The 16126-nt window shown below is 33.9% G+C and overlaps 1 protein-coding gene across 6 annotated transcripts in view; it reads left to right on the top strand.

Annotated features, from left to right (window-relative positions):
* The window catches only part of ERBB4 (erb-b2 receptor tyrosine kinase 4), a 1105575-nt gene that overhangs the window by 722854 nt on the left and 366595 nt on the right, over positions 1-16126 (top strand). For all 6 annotated transcript variants that reach the window (XM_070619838.1, XM_070619836.1, XM_070619833.1 and 3 more), the window contains exon 4: positions 5286-5420. In XM_070619838.1, coding sequence (XP_070475939.1) covers positions 5286-5420 — 135 coding nt within the window. The remainder of the gene's footprint in view (positions 1-5285; positions 5421-16126) is intronic.

Here is a 16126-nt window from a genome sequence, read left to right as displayed (position 1 = left end):
ATATCAGTCTGATATATGCATTATTCAGATGTACACAGTATAATTAGACAAGCACAATATTTCTAATCTTTGTTTTTATTATCATTTTAATTCTAAGGTTGACCTGTGAATGCACCCATGCAAAATAAGACATTTAGATATACAATCAGGGATTGAGGTTAAGTATTTCATTCTTGCTTATTAGATTTTTCCTATATTATTGTGGTTGGTAGATTTGTGATTAGAAGAGCAATGTTTACTGTTAATACCAATCATATAGACTAAAGTGGAATATGGATAACTGCATTTAAAGTTATAATCTTTATTTTATAAAAAGAGAAAGACATTCAATCTTATTTATGAAATGGCTACAAATTGTGTGTGAGGTCAATGCAATTTTGTCGACTTTTTAAACCTAGTAAGGAGGTTATATTAATCTGTATTTTCCGCAGGGCTGCTATATCATAATTAGGATATTTCATACAGGGGAGGGGGAAAAAGACATGATTCAGTATTTTATCACTTTTCTTTTGAGAGAATATATTTTCAAAATGTCAACGATTCTCTTAATGGTCACTCATCCTCAAATTCACTATAGTAACTGGCATTTGAAAAGAAGTGAAGAGTACAAAAGAACTTATTTAAGTAACATAAACATTTCCTTCTTCATTAGACTCACGCAAATGGGAATCGAGGGAAGAAGTGGTCAAGCGGATGATCTCTGTGGAATGGAAGGCTGAGACACAAGTGCTTTATGACCTCTTTAAAATGTCATATTGGCACTTTATGCCTTTCTAAAAAATAATTTAAGGAATGATAGGAGGTAGATTTACGGTTCAATATTAACACATGCTTTTAGAATTTTGTGTAGCATGTGCTAGATAATTTGCACAGGTCTGGGGGAATTTGATCTGCTTAGGATGGCTCAAAATCATCACTTGATAAATAATAATTGAATTTAGTGCACAAAATAGGTTTAGGGATACCAACGAAAATGTCTAAATGTGTCTTGCCTTATACATATCAAACGTATTGTTTGCAGTAATTATATACATTATCAGTTATCAACATTTTATATAATAAAAGCTATTTCTCTTCCAGCTTATAAAGACTTTAACCTCAAAATTATATATATTTTAATTTTTTCCTATACTCAAGATATTATATATTTATTGCTATTCTCAAAATATGTTTTCCTATAGTCAAGATATTGTGTTTTTTTATGAAGCAAATATTTGTTGTGTATCTGGCTTATGCCTTGCATAATCCTAGACATTGGGGATACAGTTTTGAACAAAACAGATATGACCCCTGACATAATGAAATATGGAAGCAGTTAAGATGACCTATAGAGGGTTTATGGAAAAAGATAACTTTCATTCTTACTTTGATCTGGTCAGAATATAATTGAAAATTAGGAACTACAACAGAGGTTAACTGATCAATGTTGATGGCAAATTTTGTGGTACTTTTTTGTTTCTGTTCAATTTAACAAATATTCAGTGAGTAGCTATTGCTCAAGGTTTAATGCTATAGATACACTGAAAAATATCCTTTGCCTTCATGCAGTCTAGTCTAATTATATTTCAGTTACAAATTGTGAGCTATATATAAGTGAAATTCATCATATTGGTGAGCAGTGTGGATTAAAATTTACCTACTCTAAATATGAAGATTCATGCTATGTTTTACTTGACTTGCATGCATTAATCTCATAGGAAATGTTTGAGACAAATGTATATAAGTGTTAAGTGGAATTTTTCAGTAATTAAATGATACTTTTTTCATAGAATATCATATTTGGTATATCTTACTATATTTAACTGTGACATTCATTAAGAGGACACAGTTCTGTTTTGTGAACTTGCTGGAAGTATTTTTGTTTATATAACATGATAAGAAAACTCATTACAGCTTTTTTCTACCAATTGTTTCAATGACCAAATATCTATTTGTGTCTCTCTTGATTTACTCAGATATATTTCTTACAATAGAAGTGAAATACAACGGAATGAGAATACCTTCAGCTCATTTGTTTATTCAACATTTTTTGAGTCTTTTCACTTTCGAAGCTTTCTGCACCTTTGTTTGAATATCAACTAAACTTCTGCCTTATTTGCCTATGTTCCTTCGAATTAGCAATTGTCTTTTTTTATCATGGTTTTAAAATTTGTTTGTTAATCACTTTATTTCATGCTAATGGGAGAGAAACTCTTGATTTAATACAGATGATACCTTCTATAAATCTTTGAAAAAACTTATGGAAAACCCTGCTGTTCTTGTGTGTTAGCAAAGATAGATCTCAAGTACAGTCACACATTTTTCTGGTATCTTCTTGGTATCCTTTTCTGGTATCATCTTACCAATGGTATTTTAAAAATTGTATAAAGTTATAAAATCAACATAAACTATCCAAATAAATAAGTGCAATTTTAACATTATTTCCTGACAAATATTTAGGTAATCAAGTTGATCAAAACAAAATGTAAGATAAATATACATTAAAATGCTCCTACAAATGTCAATAAAATACACATTTTTCTAATTGTGAGCTTTGTGACATTCAACAACAGAATCGGATAAGCCAAACATAAAGGAAAAAAGATTATTTTAAGGGAAAATGCACATACAAATGATTAAACAATCCATCATTAAATACTAAATATTTCTAAATCCTCCTGACAGAATTGCTAGCAGATGCTGGGTTTTAAATTTAGGATGATATAAGCATCATCCTGATTGATCATGATTATAGTCTTAATTTGAAATTTTAACATGTAAGATTATACTTAAATTATTATTGCCTCCTTTCTAAATCCTTTTCCAAGTATAAACCAAGCTCTTGAATGGAAAATTTATAAGAAACAAATGTCAACATTGGTAGCAGATTAATATTGTTGAAGAAAGGGATTTGATGAGATTATTATTCATATAATATAATCTGATTCTGTTTGAATATTTTTAGATAGGAAGTTGGAGATGGATATTATGTTCCTTCAGTATGAACTATTTGAATTAAAATGTGACTCCTGAAAAATACAGACTCTTCCCACAATGTTTGAGCTATTACTTTTTCTCTTCACTTTTTTTTGAGTGGAATTTTTCCATATGTAGCCTGAAAAATAACCTTCATTTCCTGGATAGCAGTCAAAATATCCTTTCTCTGTCACATAATGAAGAATTATTCCTGGAGCAGAAGAGCATCATCTAACGTCTCATGAGAAACCTATTAGTATAAGATCATCACATTTCTTAGATAGAAACTTAATGCCAAGCATTAATGCAAAAATCCATTTTCACAGGCTTTCTTACATCTTACATGTCCCTTCTGCTTTGATGAAGTTTCTATGGTTAGGTCATGAAAAATAATGAACTGGGTTTTAGAAGTAGAAAGATGATCTAATTTCTTTTTGTTTCTTCTTTTTTCCTCACCTGAGCAAAGGGAACCAATAGTGAAAGGATTGATGACGGGAATGATAGTGATTTTAAATGTGGAAAGCCCTGCAATGTCAAAATTAATCTGGAGGATTTTATACATGCAACACAGTAAGGCACTTTAAATGTTCCCACCAATCTGGCTTCCACAAATACCCCTCTAATGATGTGACATGTTTCTTTATTGTTTTTCTCCCTCTTTGGTTTAAGGAGATTTAAATGTTTAGCTTGGGGCACTGCACAGGAGAGGTGATATTCTCAAGGCCACCATGGGACACAGAGTTGATTGCCTTCTCAATACCCATGTCCCTCTTCTTCCTCACTAATAATAATAATAATAATAATAATAATGATAATAATAACTTCCTGCTTGTTTCAGTTCTGTTTGAATAGAAATATATCCACCTAAATACTTGCCTACTCAGCCTCTCTTGCAGTAGGAATAGCCATGGGATATTCTTCTGGCCAATGAAATGCAGACATTATCTTTGGGGAGAATATCTATTCCCAAATAGAAAGTTGGAGCCTCACTAGGAGGAAATCTCTTGCTTGCTCTTCTGTCTTCATCCTTCCTGAAGCTCAGAACGCAGACCTTTACATGCAGAGGCTATCTTGTGCCTGGAATAAATAAAGCCAAACACTGAGGATGGCAGAGCGGGTCATGGATACTGCAGAGCATCTAAACTAATATTCGTAACTCCTTTCTGTAGGTTTCTTATTATGTGAGAAAAATCATCCCCTATCTATATAAACTACTGTTAATTAGATTTTTGTTACTTGTAACTGAATGCTTTGTGGACTGATAAATTATTTATTTTTAAGTCGTTTTTGTATTATACAAGAAGAGAAAATGTGGTAGATATTGGGCAGGAAGATGCTCTGTGTATTTCTAACCAATTTCTTCAAATAATAAGAATAGTATTTTCAGAGGAAATATCTACTTTTTATTTGCTAGGTAACTTAAAGCTCTCTGGAAGAGAATCTATGTGTATGATCGGCCATTGTTCAGGGGAGACAAGTTAGCTCATCAAGGCCAGTACTGCAAAATAGAGAATCAAGTGAAAATGACTTTTAGTGCTTTTTGTCCCATGGTCATGCACTTGTCCTAGTGAGCCACAGGAGTTTTTATTATATCCTGCTTTATGTTATTCTTAAAAAATAATTGACAATTTTATTGATTCCATTTGAGATGACAAAGGACATTTTTATGATTGAAGCATTAATTTTAGCTTCCATTTTGTGCTAATTACTTACCTACTGGCTCCAGTCAATGTCACATTGACTGAAACAATTTTTCTTAAGAGAAATTTGACAACTGGTACCAAAAGTCTTAAAAATATTCATTCTACCACCTTGGAATATCATTTGTGGAAATTTATTTTAAAGAACTAATTGGAGATGAGCAAGTTAAATGACCAAAAGGGGACTGCTTAAATAAATACTACTTAACTTATCCTCTGGCATATCATATTCTCATCAAAAATAATGTAGAATAATATTTGGTTATCGTTAAATTCTCACCATATAATATTAAACAAAATAAGTCGGCTATGAAATACTATATGCAATATTATTTCAATTTCAGGGGGTAAAACAGAAAAGAGATTGATAACATCTATAACAAAACGTAAAGAGTGTTTCTTTCCAAGTATTTGGATTATTAGTCGTTGTTTTTCTTCGTATCTTTCAATCTTTTCAAATTTCTGCTATTTATATGACTCAGGAAAAGATGTTATAAAAGATATCTTGGCTGTTAACAAAGTAACTCTAATTTAACATTTAAAATAATAAAGAGTATATCATTTTCATTGAATACCTTTTCCTCATCAAGAAGTCTGATGACAAATCTTTGTTTGTTTGTTTTCATACAGAAATCCTAAATGGTGGAGTCTATGTAGACCAGAACAAATTCCTTTGTTACACAGACACAATTCATTGGCAAGACATTGTTCGGAATCCATGGCCTTCCAACTTGACTCTGGTGTCAACAAATGGTAGCTCAGGATGTGAGTAGCATTATCCTTTTTAATTTCTCAAAATATTCTTCTACTTCTTTTGAAAATGAATGACTTATGTTTATCATGCCACTAGTAATATTTTTGAACTTTGACTGAATCGGTTGAAATGTTTAGTTCTATATGACAGAACAAATGGCTAACCTGTCTTTTACTTCTAATTATCTCTCTTTTTGGAATGACTTCCCCGTTACAATTCTCATTTTCCCTTTTGCTAAATCCAAATTGCTTTACCATAACTCCAATGTGCAAATGTGCACCTCGTTTTCCATAAATTTAAGACTGGTGTCTAACTACTGCTTCAACTCTTTGTGACCTATACAGCACTGAGAAAAAGATAGTACAACAAAAATGAGCCATCCTAATCACTGTAATTTTTGTATAAAAAATAAAAACTAGTGAACATTTTAGAATTCCTAAGTGTTCATTAGCCCCTAAAACCTTCGTGGAAATGCTTTATGACAATTCTAAACACTGTAGAATGGAGACATATAGATTTCATATAGAAGAAATATATGTTACATTCTGATTTTAGTTGTTAGCCTAATAAACTACCCAATTTCCCATTCTTAAAGTGTATATTGTTTCTACCATAGAGGATTTATCAGAATCAAAGTGTTTAATATGATTAATGATAAGCAAGTATTATGTGAACTATCATTAAAACCTTTGAAAATTATTCTGTCTGGAATCTGTTTCATTTTCATAAAGTAAGCTATGTTGTCCCCACATTTATTATTACTGACATTTGTATGAGAACAGAATATTTATCGTGTTATCCTGGGTTTTATATTTCTCATCTATTATTATATATTTCCCAGCTGAAATCATAACTATCTCCACACAGTTCAATAATTATTTGCTATAGTACTGATTGTGTTATGATGCTTCTGTAGGAAATCAAACTCCAAGGGACAATTATTAAATTTCATGATAGTCCTAATAACATAATGGGGAAATATGAATATATTTGATCCAAACTGACAGCTGTGTTTTTAATAAATGGCTAAAACTTTTTTTAAAAGTAGAGTAACATAATTTTCTTGTCACCTTTGAGCAGAAATTTGTGTGAGATCTCGTCTTTACAGTGTTCAAATCGCCTACCTTGTAAAATTACATGTGAATAAAAAAATTGAATCTGTTCACACTAACAAGGCAAATGACATGCTTCAGAAATGGCGACCATTTTTAGTCTGCCCGTTCTATGGTACATTTTATACTTATGGGGGGGAGCATAAAGAACAGAGATGAGGAAAGGCCTCTGACTCTCAGCTCTCAGAGTGACTAGCCTGCAATGCGTGAACAAGATGAAGCAAGACGAGAAGTCAGAAGGGAGTGTGTCCCCCAGCCTGACAGGATGTGGAGCGGGAAGTGTGTGAGGGATTTGCTGCACTTTCACAGATGGAATCTCTTTGTATGTTTTTTAAGGCAAATCTAGATGGCTGTACCTATAGTGAAGCAACTGTTGCTGCATTTGTTTTTGCATGCAAATAATTGCAGGTGCAAAAATTATAAATGCAGAGTAGAATCACAAGCAATAGTCCTTTGCAAATTAAGCACCAATTGCTTGTCAAAGTTGTACTGTTTCCTTAGTAGATCTATTTGCTGTTATGTTATATATACAGCATGACGCTATAGCTGATAATGAATTAGCTGGTCTTTGAAGATCCATTTCCTAGGGTTTATCCTGAGTCAGTTTCTTTGTCTACCTTCTCCCCAGGGAGGCCCAGGCATTCTCATGGTTTTAAATGCAACGTCTACACTGGCGACTCCCAGAACTATACACCACCAACCAATCAGTCACCCAAGTTAAAAATTAGAGGGTCATCATTGACAACTTCTCCTTGGTTCTTGGCATTTAATTAACCAGTAAATCATGTGAACTTGCCTATTTCTTGATTTTAGATATTTCTTATTACCATTGCTCTAGTTCAAGGCTTCTTCTGTTGCCTGATTTACTGAAATAATTTCTGAATTCTTAGTATTTTTTGAGGCCATGGACCCTGTGGCAGTCTGGTGAAACCAATAGACTCCCTTCCCATAATATTTTAAATGAATAAATAGGCACAAAATAAAATTTTACATCAGAAATGCATAAAAATTAATGTTTGTAAAATAAATTAGAATACATTATAAGGAAAATAAATTATATTGAAATATATTCATCAATGTACTTAAAAAAGAGATACATCATATAGTAATATGCTTCTTTATTAGCACATTACATAAAAAATTCTAACAGTAGGACTAATATGTAATGTAGTTTTGGAGCAATGATTGTCATAAATATTATTTGAAAAAGCAGTCACATTAACTAATGGTGCTGGGAAAACCGGATATCTATATGTACAAGAGTGAACTTAGACTTTTATCTTACACTATATTTAAAAATTAAGACAAATGGATTAAAGATCTAAACATAAGACCCCAAACTATCAAACTCCTAGAAAAAAAACATAGACGAAAATCTTCATGACATTGTTCTTGGCAATGATTCTTAGATATGACATCAAAAGCAAAAACAAACAAATGGGGCTATATCAAGCTTAAAAACTTCTGTGCAACAAAGGACACAATCAACAGGGTGAAAGGCAACCTAAAGAATGGGAGAAAATATTTATAAATCATGTATCTGATAAAGGGTTAATATGCAGAATATGTAAAGAACTCCTACAACTTAACAACAAAAAAACAAGAAACCCAATTCAGAAATGGGCAAAAGACTTGAGTAGACATTTCTCCAAAGATGATGTACAAATGGCCAACAAGCATATGCAAAGATGCTCTCAACATCACTAATCTATAGAGAAATGCAAATCAAAACCATAGAGATATCACCTCACACCCATTAGAATGACTACTGTCAAAATAATAGAAAATAGCAGTTGTTGGTGAGGATGTAGAGAACTTGAAACCCTTGTACACTATTGATGGGATTGTAAAATGGTGTAACTGCTATGCAAAATAGTATGGTAGTTCCTCAAAAATTAAAGATAGAATTACCATATCATCCAGCAATTCCACTTCTTGGTATATCTCCAAAAGAGTTGAAGGCAGTCTTAAAGGGATATTTGCACACCTATATTCATAGCAGTATTATTCACAATAGCCAAGAGGTGGAAGCACCCCAAATGTTCATTGAATGGATAAACAAAGTGTGGTATATACATGCAATGGAAAATTATTCAGCTTTAAAAAGGGAGGAAATTATGACATGTTACAATATGCTTGAACTTTGAGGACGCTATACTAAGTGAAATAAGCCAGACACAAAAAGATAAATACTGTAGAGTCCATTTATGTGAGGTATCTAAAGTAGTTAAATTCATAGAAACAGAAAGAAGAATGGTAGTTACTAGGGCCTGGGAAGATTGGGAAGTGGTGAATTGCTCTTTAATGATTTATAGCATTTCAGTTGTCCAAAACGAAAAATTTCTGTAGCTCTGTTATACAACAGTGTAGATATGCTTAACACTACTGAGCTGCACACTTAAAAAAAAAGTTAGTAAATATTATGTTATGTATTTTTTACCATGATTAAGAATGAAGGAATAAACAAATAAGTAATATTTTATGATACCCACAACTGGAATGTAACATGAATAATCTGTGGTTTGTATTGGTCACAGTGTGGCTGGTACTGCCAATATTACTGTGGTTTGGTCCTTATATTTGTAACTGATGAAATCATGTATTTAATGAGAGAAAAATGTGAATAATAATGTTTTGTTTTCCCATTCAAGTTCAAGGAACTCCTAAATTCTATCTATAGCCCCTTAGGGATCCAAATTTCCTGATTAAGAGTCCCTGTGTTTAACTTCTTTCCTTGCCTCCAGTCCTGACAAATCCACCTGACAAAACACCAGCAAGAGATCTATTTAATGGAAATGTAACCATGACCCTGTCTACAAACCCTGTCACTACAACTGACTAACGTAGGGTCAATTCCAAACAAAACCAAAGGCCGGGAGTTTTCAGATGATTCCTGCTTATTTCTCCCCTCTGTGGAATGAGTTCTTACAACTTCTTTGTCTGTACTGTCCTTCCTTTTCTGTTTGCCAGACTAAATTTTATTTATACTTTAAGACACTCATCAGTTGTTATCTCTTCTAAGAAGTAGTCTCTTCTGAAGGCTAGATTTTTCCATATGACCCCATAATGATGAGTGCTGAAACCCAGCATTCTGTGTCTCTCTAAAACGAAAACTCCTTGTGGACAAGGCTCGATTCATCATCTGTCCTCTGTTCTAGCACGTAATTGATGGATAACAGATATATACTGAATAAATAGATAAATAAGTGAAATAGATCAGTTCATGAATAGGAAAATCAGATTGAATACAATTACTTTATTCTATTCATAATTTGTATACAAAAGAACGATGTGAAGTAAAAGTTATAATCCACACACAGGTAGCTTACCCATTAAGTCTTTTTCAGGTAGAGATGGCAACATATATATACATATATGCTTAATTCATTTTATACTTATATAATTGTAAGTTACACTATTTCTGTTATATTGGCTTTATGTTCTATTTATATTTCATTACAATAATTATAAGATAAATATGTATGCTTACTTGTCCTTTAGTGTTTAAAGAGACACTAATTTGTGTAATACTTGTAATTATCTATAAATTCCACAAGTTTGACATAAAAGTTTAAGAACATTTGATTTTTAAGTGATATTTTGCAAAGCATTTCTTAATGTATGTTTTTGGGTTTTGGTACAATACTAATTCTTGATGGAAAAAAGCAAAATCTTTCCAAGAGCAACTTGGGTTTTTAGTGACATAACCTGTGGGCTATAAGTGAAACAATGAAGAAAAGGTTTGAAGTGTCTAGAAAAGTAATTTAAAAATGATACCACTCCTTTAAATATATGTGATTTGACAATAATTGTAACCAAATTGCATTTTCCAAAATACTTGAGATATCTCAATCTAAACTTTCGCTGGATGAGGGAGAGATCAGTGTCTTTTTTTCTCATACTAATGCCTAGAAAGACTTATTATCTAACATCCTAACATTCTTGGATAGGTACATCAATAGGTCTTATTCAATAAACTACCCTTTAAAGTGAAAAAATTATATAGTGAATGATGCTTCACTTACTTGGAGCACTATAAAAACAATCCCATCACCACAAGAATGTCAACATGATGGAAATTAGCTCCCTCTAAAAATTAAGCAAATGGAAGCATATCAGAGCATGAATATGGAAAATTAGACAATGGCATTTCCCAAGGGAGAAGATTGTGTAGTTAAGAGAATGGATTTGGGAGCCAAACTGCCTTGTTTGAAACCTGGCACTGCCTCTTAATAGCTATCTGACCTTGGACAAGTCACTTATGGTCTCACTGCCTCCATTTCCACATCCATAAAATAATGTCAAGAACTGAGCTGAGCTGAGCTCTGAGCTGCTAGTGTCAGGTGGCCAGTTAAGACAAAGTGCCAAATTGAAGGTCATGGTCAAGCTTTTCATCACTTAGTGCGATAGTATAAGCAAGAGGCTAAACGGGAGAAAGCTTGAACTCCTCCACTGCCCCATTTTTCCCCATGGAACAGCTCCAGGCGAGGGTCAAGAGGGGCAGATTGATCAGTCAGACATGGGCAATTCTGTCACTGCTGAGGAACTCCCAAAAAAGGCCCCCAAAGTTTCATGGATCTGGGGGCCAGCGGGAAGGAGAGAGGGAAAGAGGAAAGGCTAAGAGTGGAAAAGTACTGAGTACTGAGTCAGAGCAGAGAAAAAGTATCTTCAAGCTCCACCTTCCCACACACACTCTCATAAGGACATTTCAGCAGAGGCACCTGAGGAAGGCCTCTTTCAAAGGCACGTGGTAAAGAGGCCTCTGAATGGAGGCACCTGCTTAGGAAGGTAGCTGTGCTTAAGAGCACGCAGAAGTCAAGAATCCAATCCCATTTAAAATTGCAACAAAAAGAATAAAATGTCTCAGAATAAATTTAACCTAGGCGGTGAAAGACCTATACCCTGAAAACTATAAAACATTATTGAAAGAAATCAAAGAAGACATAAAGAGATGGAAAGATATTCCATGCACTCTCATTGGAAGAATAAGCATAGTTAAAAATTCCCTATTATGTAAAGCAGTCTACAGATTCAGTGCAATCCCAATCAGCATCCCTATGACATTCTTCATGGAAATAGAGCAAAGAATCTTAAAATTCATATGGGACAACAAAAGACCCCGAATAACCAAAGCAATCCTGAGAAAAAGAACAAAGCTGGAGGCATCACAAACTCTGACTTCAAAATATACTACCAAGCTATAGTAATCAAAACAGCGTAGTACTGGCACAAAAACAGACACACAGATCAATGGAACAGAACTGAAAGCCCAGAAATAAAACCACACATCTGTGGACAGCAAATGTTTGACAAAGGAGCTAAGAACATACAATGGACAGAGGAAAGTCTCTTCAATTAATTGTGTTGGGAAAACCGGACAGCCACATGCAAAAGAATGAAAGTAGACCATTATCTTACACTATTCACAAAAATTAACTAAAAATGGATTAAAGATTTCGATGTAAAACCTGAAACCATAAAACTCCTAGAAGAAAATATAGGCAATACACTCTTTGGCATCGGTCTTAGCAGCATCTTTTCAAATACTGTGTCTACTCAGGCAAGGGAAACAAAAGAAAAAAATAAACAAATAAGACTACATCAGACTAAAAAGCTTCAGCAAGGCAAAGGAAACCATGAACAAAATGAAAAGACAATGAACCAACTGGGAGAAAATATTGGCAAATCAAATATCCGAAAAGAGGTTAATTTCCAAAATATATAAAGAACTCATACAAGTCAACAGCAAAAAAACAAACAACCTGATCAAAAAATGAGCAGAGGATATGAACAGACATTTTTCCAAGGAAGATATACAGGTGTCCAAAAGGCACTTCAAAAGATGTTCAACATCACTAATTATTAGGGAAATGTAAATCAAAATTACAATGAGATATCACCTCATACCCATCAGAATGACTATATTAACAAGAAAACAAACAAGAAATGTTGGAGAGGATGTGGAGAAAAGGAAACCCTCATGCACTGCTGGTGGGAATACAAACTGATGCAGCCACTGTGGAAAACAATATGGAGATTTCTCAAAAATTTTAAATTAGAAATACCGTATGATCCAGCTATCCCACTACTGGGTATTTATCCAAAGAACGTGAAATCAACAGTTCAAAGAGATTTATGTACCTGCGTGTTTATTGCAGCATTATTTACAATAGCCAAGATATGGAAACAACCCAAGTGCCCATCAACTGATGAATGGATAAAGACGACGTGGTATATATATACATTGGAATACTACTCAGCCATAAAAAGATGAAATTGTCCCATTTGCAAGAGCATGGATGGACCTTGAGGGTATTATGTTTAGCGAAATAAGCCAGACAGAGAAAGACAAACACTGTTTGATTTCACTCATATGTGGAAGACACACACATGGATAAAGAGAACAGATAGTGGTTGCCAGAGGGGAACGGTTGGGGGTGGGCGAAAAGGCTAAAGGGGCACCTACATATAGTGATGGTGATGAGTAAAAACAAGGCTATTGGTGGTGAGCATGATGCAGTCTATACAGAAAATGAAATATAGTAATTTATACCTGAAATTACACATTGTTATAAACCAACATGTCCTCAATAAAGTAATCAAAAAAAAGAGAGAGAGAGAGCAAGGCAGGTCAGGTGCCCTGAGTCCTTCATTGGGATGCCTTTTAGAGACAGCAATGCATTGGCCTTGCTCCCAAGTCTGGAGTGGGGATGGCAGCTTTCCTCTGTAAGACCTACCAGGCAAAGCCTGTGTATTTGCCTAGGGTCAGGGCTGGAAGATCACACACAGGTTTTTGGCCAGAAGCTGATATTATCAAATTCGTATGGTTATTATGAGTAATTAATGAGTTAATATGTGTCAAAATCTGAGAGTGATTTCTTATTGTAAAGGAATAAAGTACCTTCTGATTACGATTTTTTTTCCATGTGAATTGATCATATGTGGACAGAAGTATTTTTCTAATACGTGACAGTTATATTTTCATCATACATTAATGAGTTAGCATTTATTAGGATTCTAAATTTCATGTGTGTTTTAGTAACCAGAAGCTAGTGTTTCATAGCTTGATCTCACCAAGACACTGAAAGGAACAAACCTCCGATGCTCCAGATCCCACTGTCTTTTCCTTAGCTTACACCAGATGCAGAACTCATTCTCAATTGCTTTCAAAAACCAAACACCACCTAATTAACAAAGTGTGAGTGTGGAGGAATTGGCAAATTCATAAAAAAGCATTATATTCACAAACATAATTCCATGACAAATCATTTATTTAAACCAGATGTTCTGCCTGCGTTAAAACTGTTAGTAAACCTTAAAACTATATTTTTGTTTTAATAACTCTTGCATATCTTAATAATTGCCCAGTTCTAACTCATATTGCACATTGTGTCCTATATAGATAACTTTCTGGAAGTAGAAAATAGTTAAGTCTCAAAATAGAGTAGAATTAAACTTGATTTTTTTAGTTTACCAACCGTTACTACTCTGTCAATGTTAATATATTTACATAAAATAGACACACTCTTCTAAGTTTGGATTTGTAGTAGAGTGAAAAAAAAAGTAGCAAGAAAATTTATCCACGATGCATTTTAGTACAGCTCCAGTTTGTGTGTATTGTGTCTGTCCAATTTTACCTAAATGCGCACATAGAGTCAAATCATTCATACTGTTTTTAAAAGATTTTTCTAAGTACAAGCTTAAATTAGGGAAATGGAAAAATGTGAAAAACATTACAAAGGATAAACGAATCCATGTGAGTCCAAAAGACGGCTTTTTGAAAAGACCTATAAAATGGAAATAGAATCTTCATGAGCCTCACTTAATAAAAAGAAAAAAACCAAAAGAACTAAAGATCACTTATGAATTCAGATGCAATCATTCTAAACAAAATATTAGAAATTGAACTAACAGACTCTAGCAATGTATTTGTAAAACTAAGAGCAAATGGCAGCTCTACTGTCTTTTTAATGCTCTTAATGAGAGAGTAAGAACTTGTACCTGATCCACATCAGGGGGAGCCTTTATTGCTACGTGTATTAGAAGAAGGTTTCCAGGTTCACCTATATTCACGCCAGAAAGTAACTTTTATTTACCAGTATTACAAGGCACAAGCCCGGTACTCCTGCTGGCTTGGTTTTCTCGTTCCTTAGCTTCTTGGGATAAAAGTGCATTATGTCACTTTATGAGTGAATTTTTCATGGCAGATCTTTATTTTCATCATATGCAATAGCTTCCCCTCAATCGACTTTTTCATCCAATTATATGTATATATATATATAAACTTAGAGAAGTGTGATCTCTGTTTCTCTGCAGCACTTCACCCCAACCCCAGGTGGCAGAACAGAATTCTCTTGTAATAGACTTTTCTTAGCTCATCTCAGTCCTCATATTCATCATTCATTGCACATACTATTTATTTTATTGTAAATCATATATATGCATTTTTATATAATAAATATGTACATAAAGTAAACATATTTATATAAATGTGTACACACACATACACACACATTGGTCTTAACAGTTTATGATTATGAATTAGTTTCCATTTTCCTTTTACATGTAAATCACCTAAAATCTGGAATAAATTCTCTCCACTCTGACCCTGTCCTCTTACTGACAACCCCAGTCTCTGCTACCAATGACTCCAGTGACCTCACAGCAGGGCTGGGCACTCCCTCAACTGCTCTTAAGAGGCACTGTACCCCCAATTTCCTCAAAGCATAAATGAGATTAGTTGCTAACATAATTGTGCAAATAATAAGAATGGCTTTTGGAAGGCATAGAGGACCAAACTTGAGTTCTGTGTTCCTGCTCAGGTGTTGCAGGTGGGGATATCCCTCCTTACTGGGACCCTCTGACCATTGCCAAACCTTAAGGACCAAGTCCTTTATTTTCCCCTAGACTCTTTGCCTCTTCTCCAGGTGAAGACTCATTTCATTTTCTGTTTCTGAATTTATGAAAACATCAGTTTGTTGTAAAAGAAAACGCCCACTCTAGGCACTGAATATATGATGGCTCCCTTAGGAAAGTTTTAATTGTGCATTTCCTAAAGCATTGTTTCTTCAGTCTTAAATTATACTACATGTCAGTGATGTGCCAGTAAGAGTTTAAATAACCACTCTAAAAAAGAGAGAAAAAAACACCCAATTTGTAGAGCTTGCTGATTTCTATGGAGTAAACGTTCTTCACATTGTCCCTTTTGAGAAACCAATGTGGATTTTGAAAGAGATGCCCAGTTAGCTGCCATTACATTGTATTTCCACCATACAGATTCAATAAATGTAAACAGACTCAATTACATAGATAACAGTAAAATATAGTAATCAGGAAATAATGAATTTTAAGTATGTATTACTTTTGTTTTAATAAAATTTAATTGTGGGTTTATATAATTTCATATTTAGTGATGGCTCTGTTTAACCAGCTCTCTAAATTCTAGAAAATCTGACAGTCGCCTGTGTACACCCGTGCCATGTGTGGACATCAACAGCCCTCTGGAGGTCATCCTGGGTTAAGCCCAGTCCAATGCTTAGCATTTCTCTTCATAGTGATACAAACAGAAAATGAAACCTACACAGCATGCATGGTGTGCACTGATC

Source organism: Equus przewalskii, chromosome 5, assembly GCF_037783145.1.
Source record: "Equus przewalskii isolate Varuska chromosome 5, EquPr2, whole genome shotgun sequence".
NCBI classification, from domain to species: Eukaryota; Metazoa; Chordata; class Mammalia; order Perissodactyla; family Equidae; genus Equus; species Equus przewalskii.
This window is presented reverse-complemented; position numbering and strand designations above follow the sequence as displayed.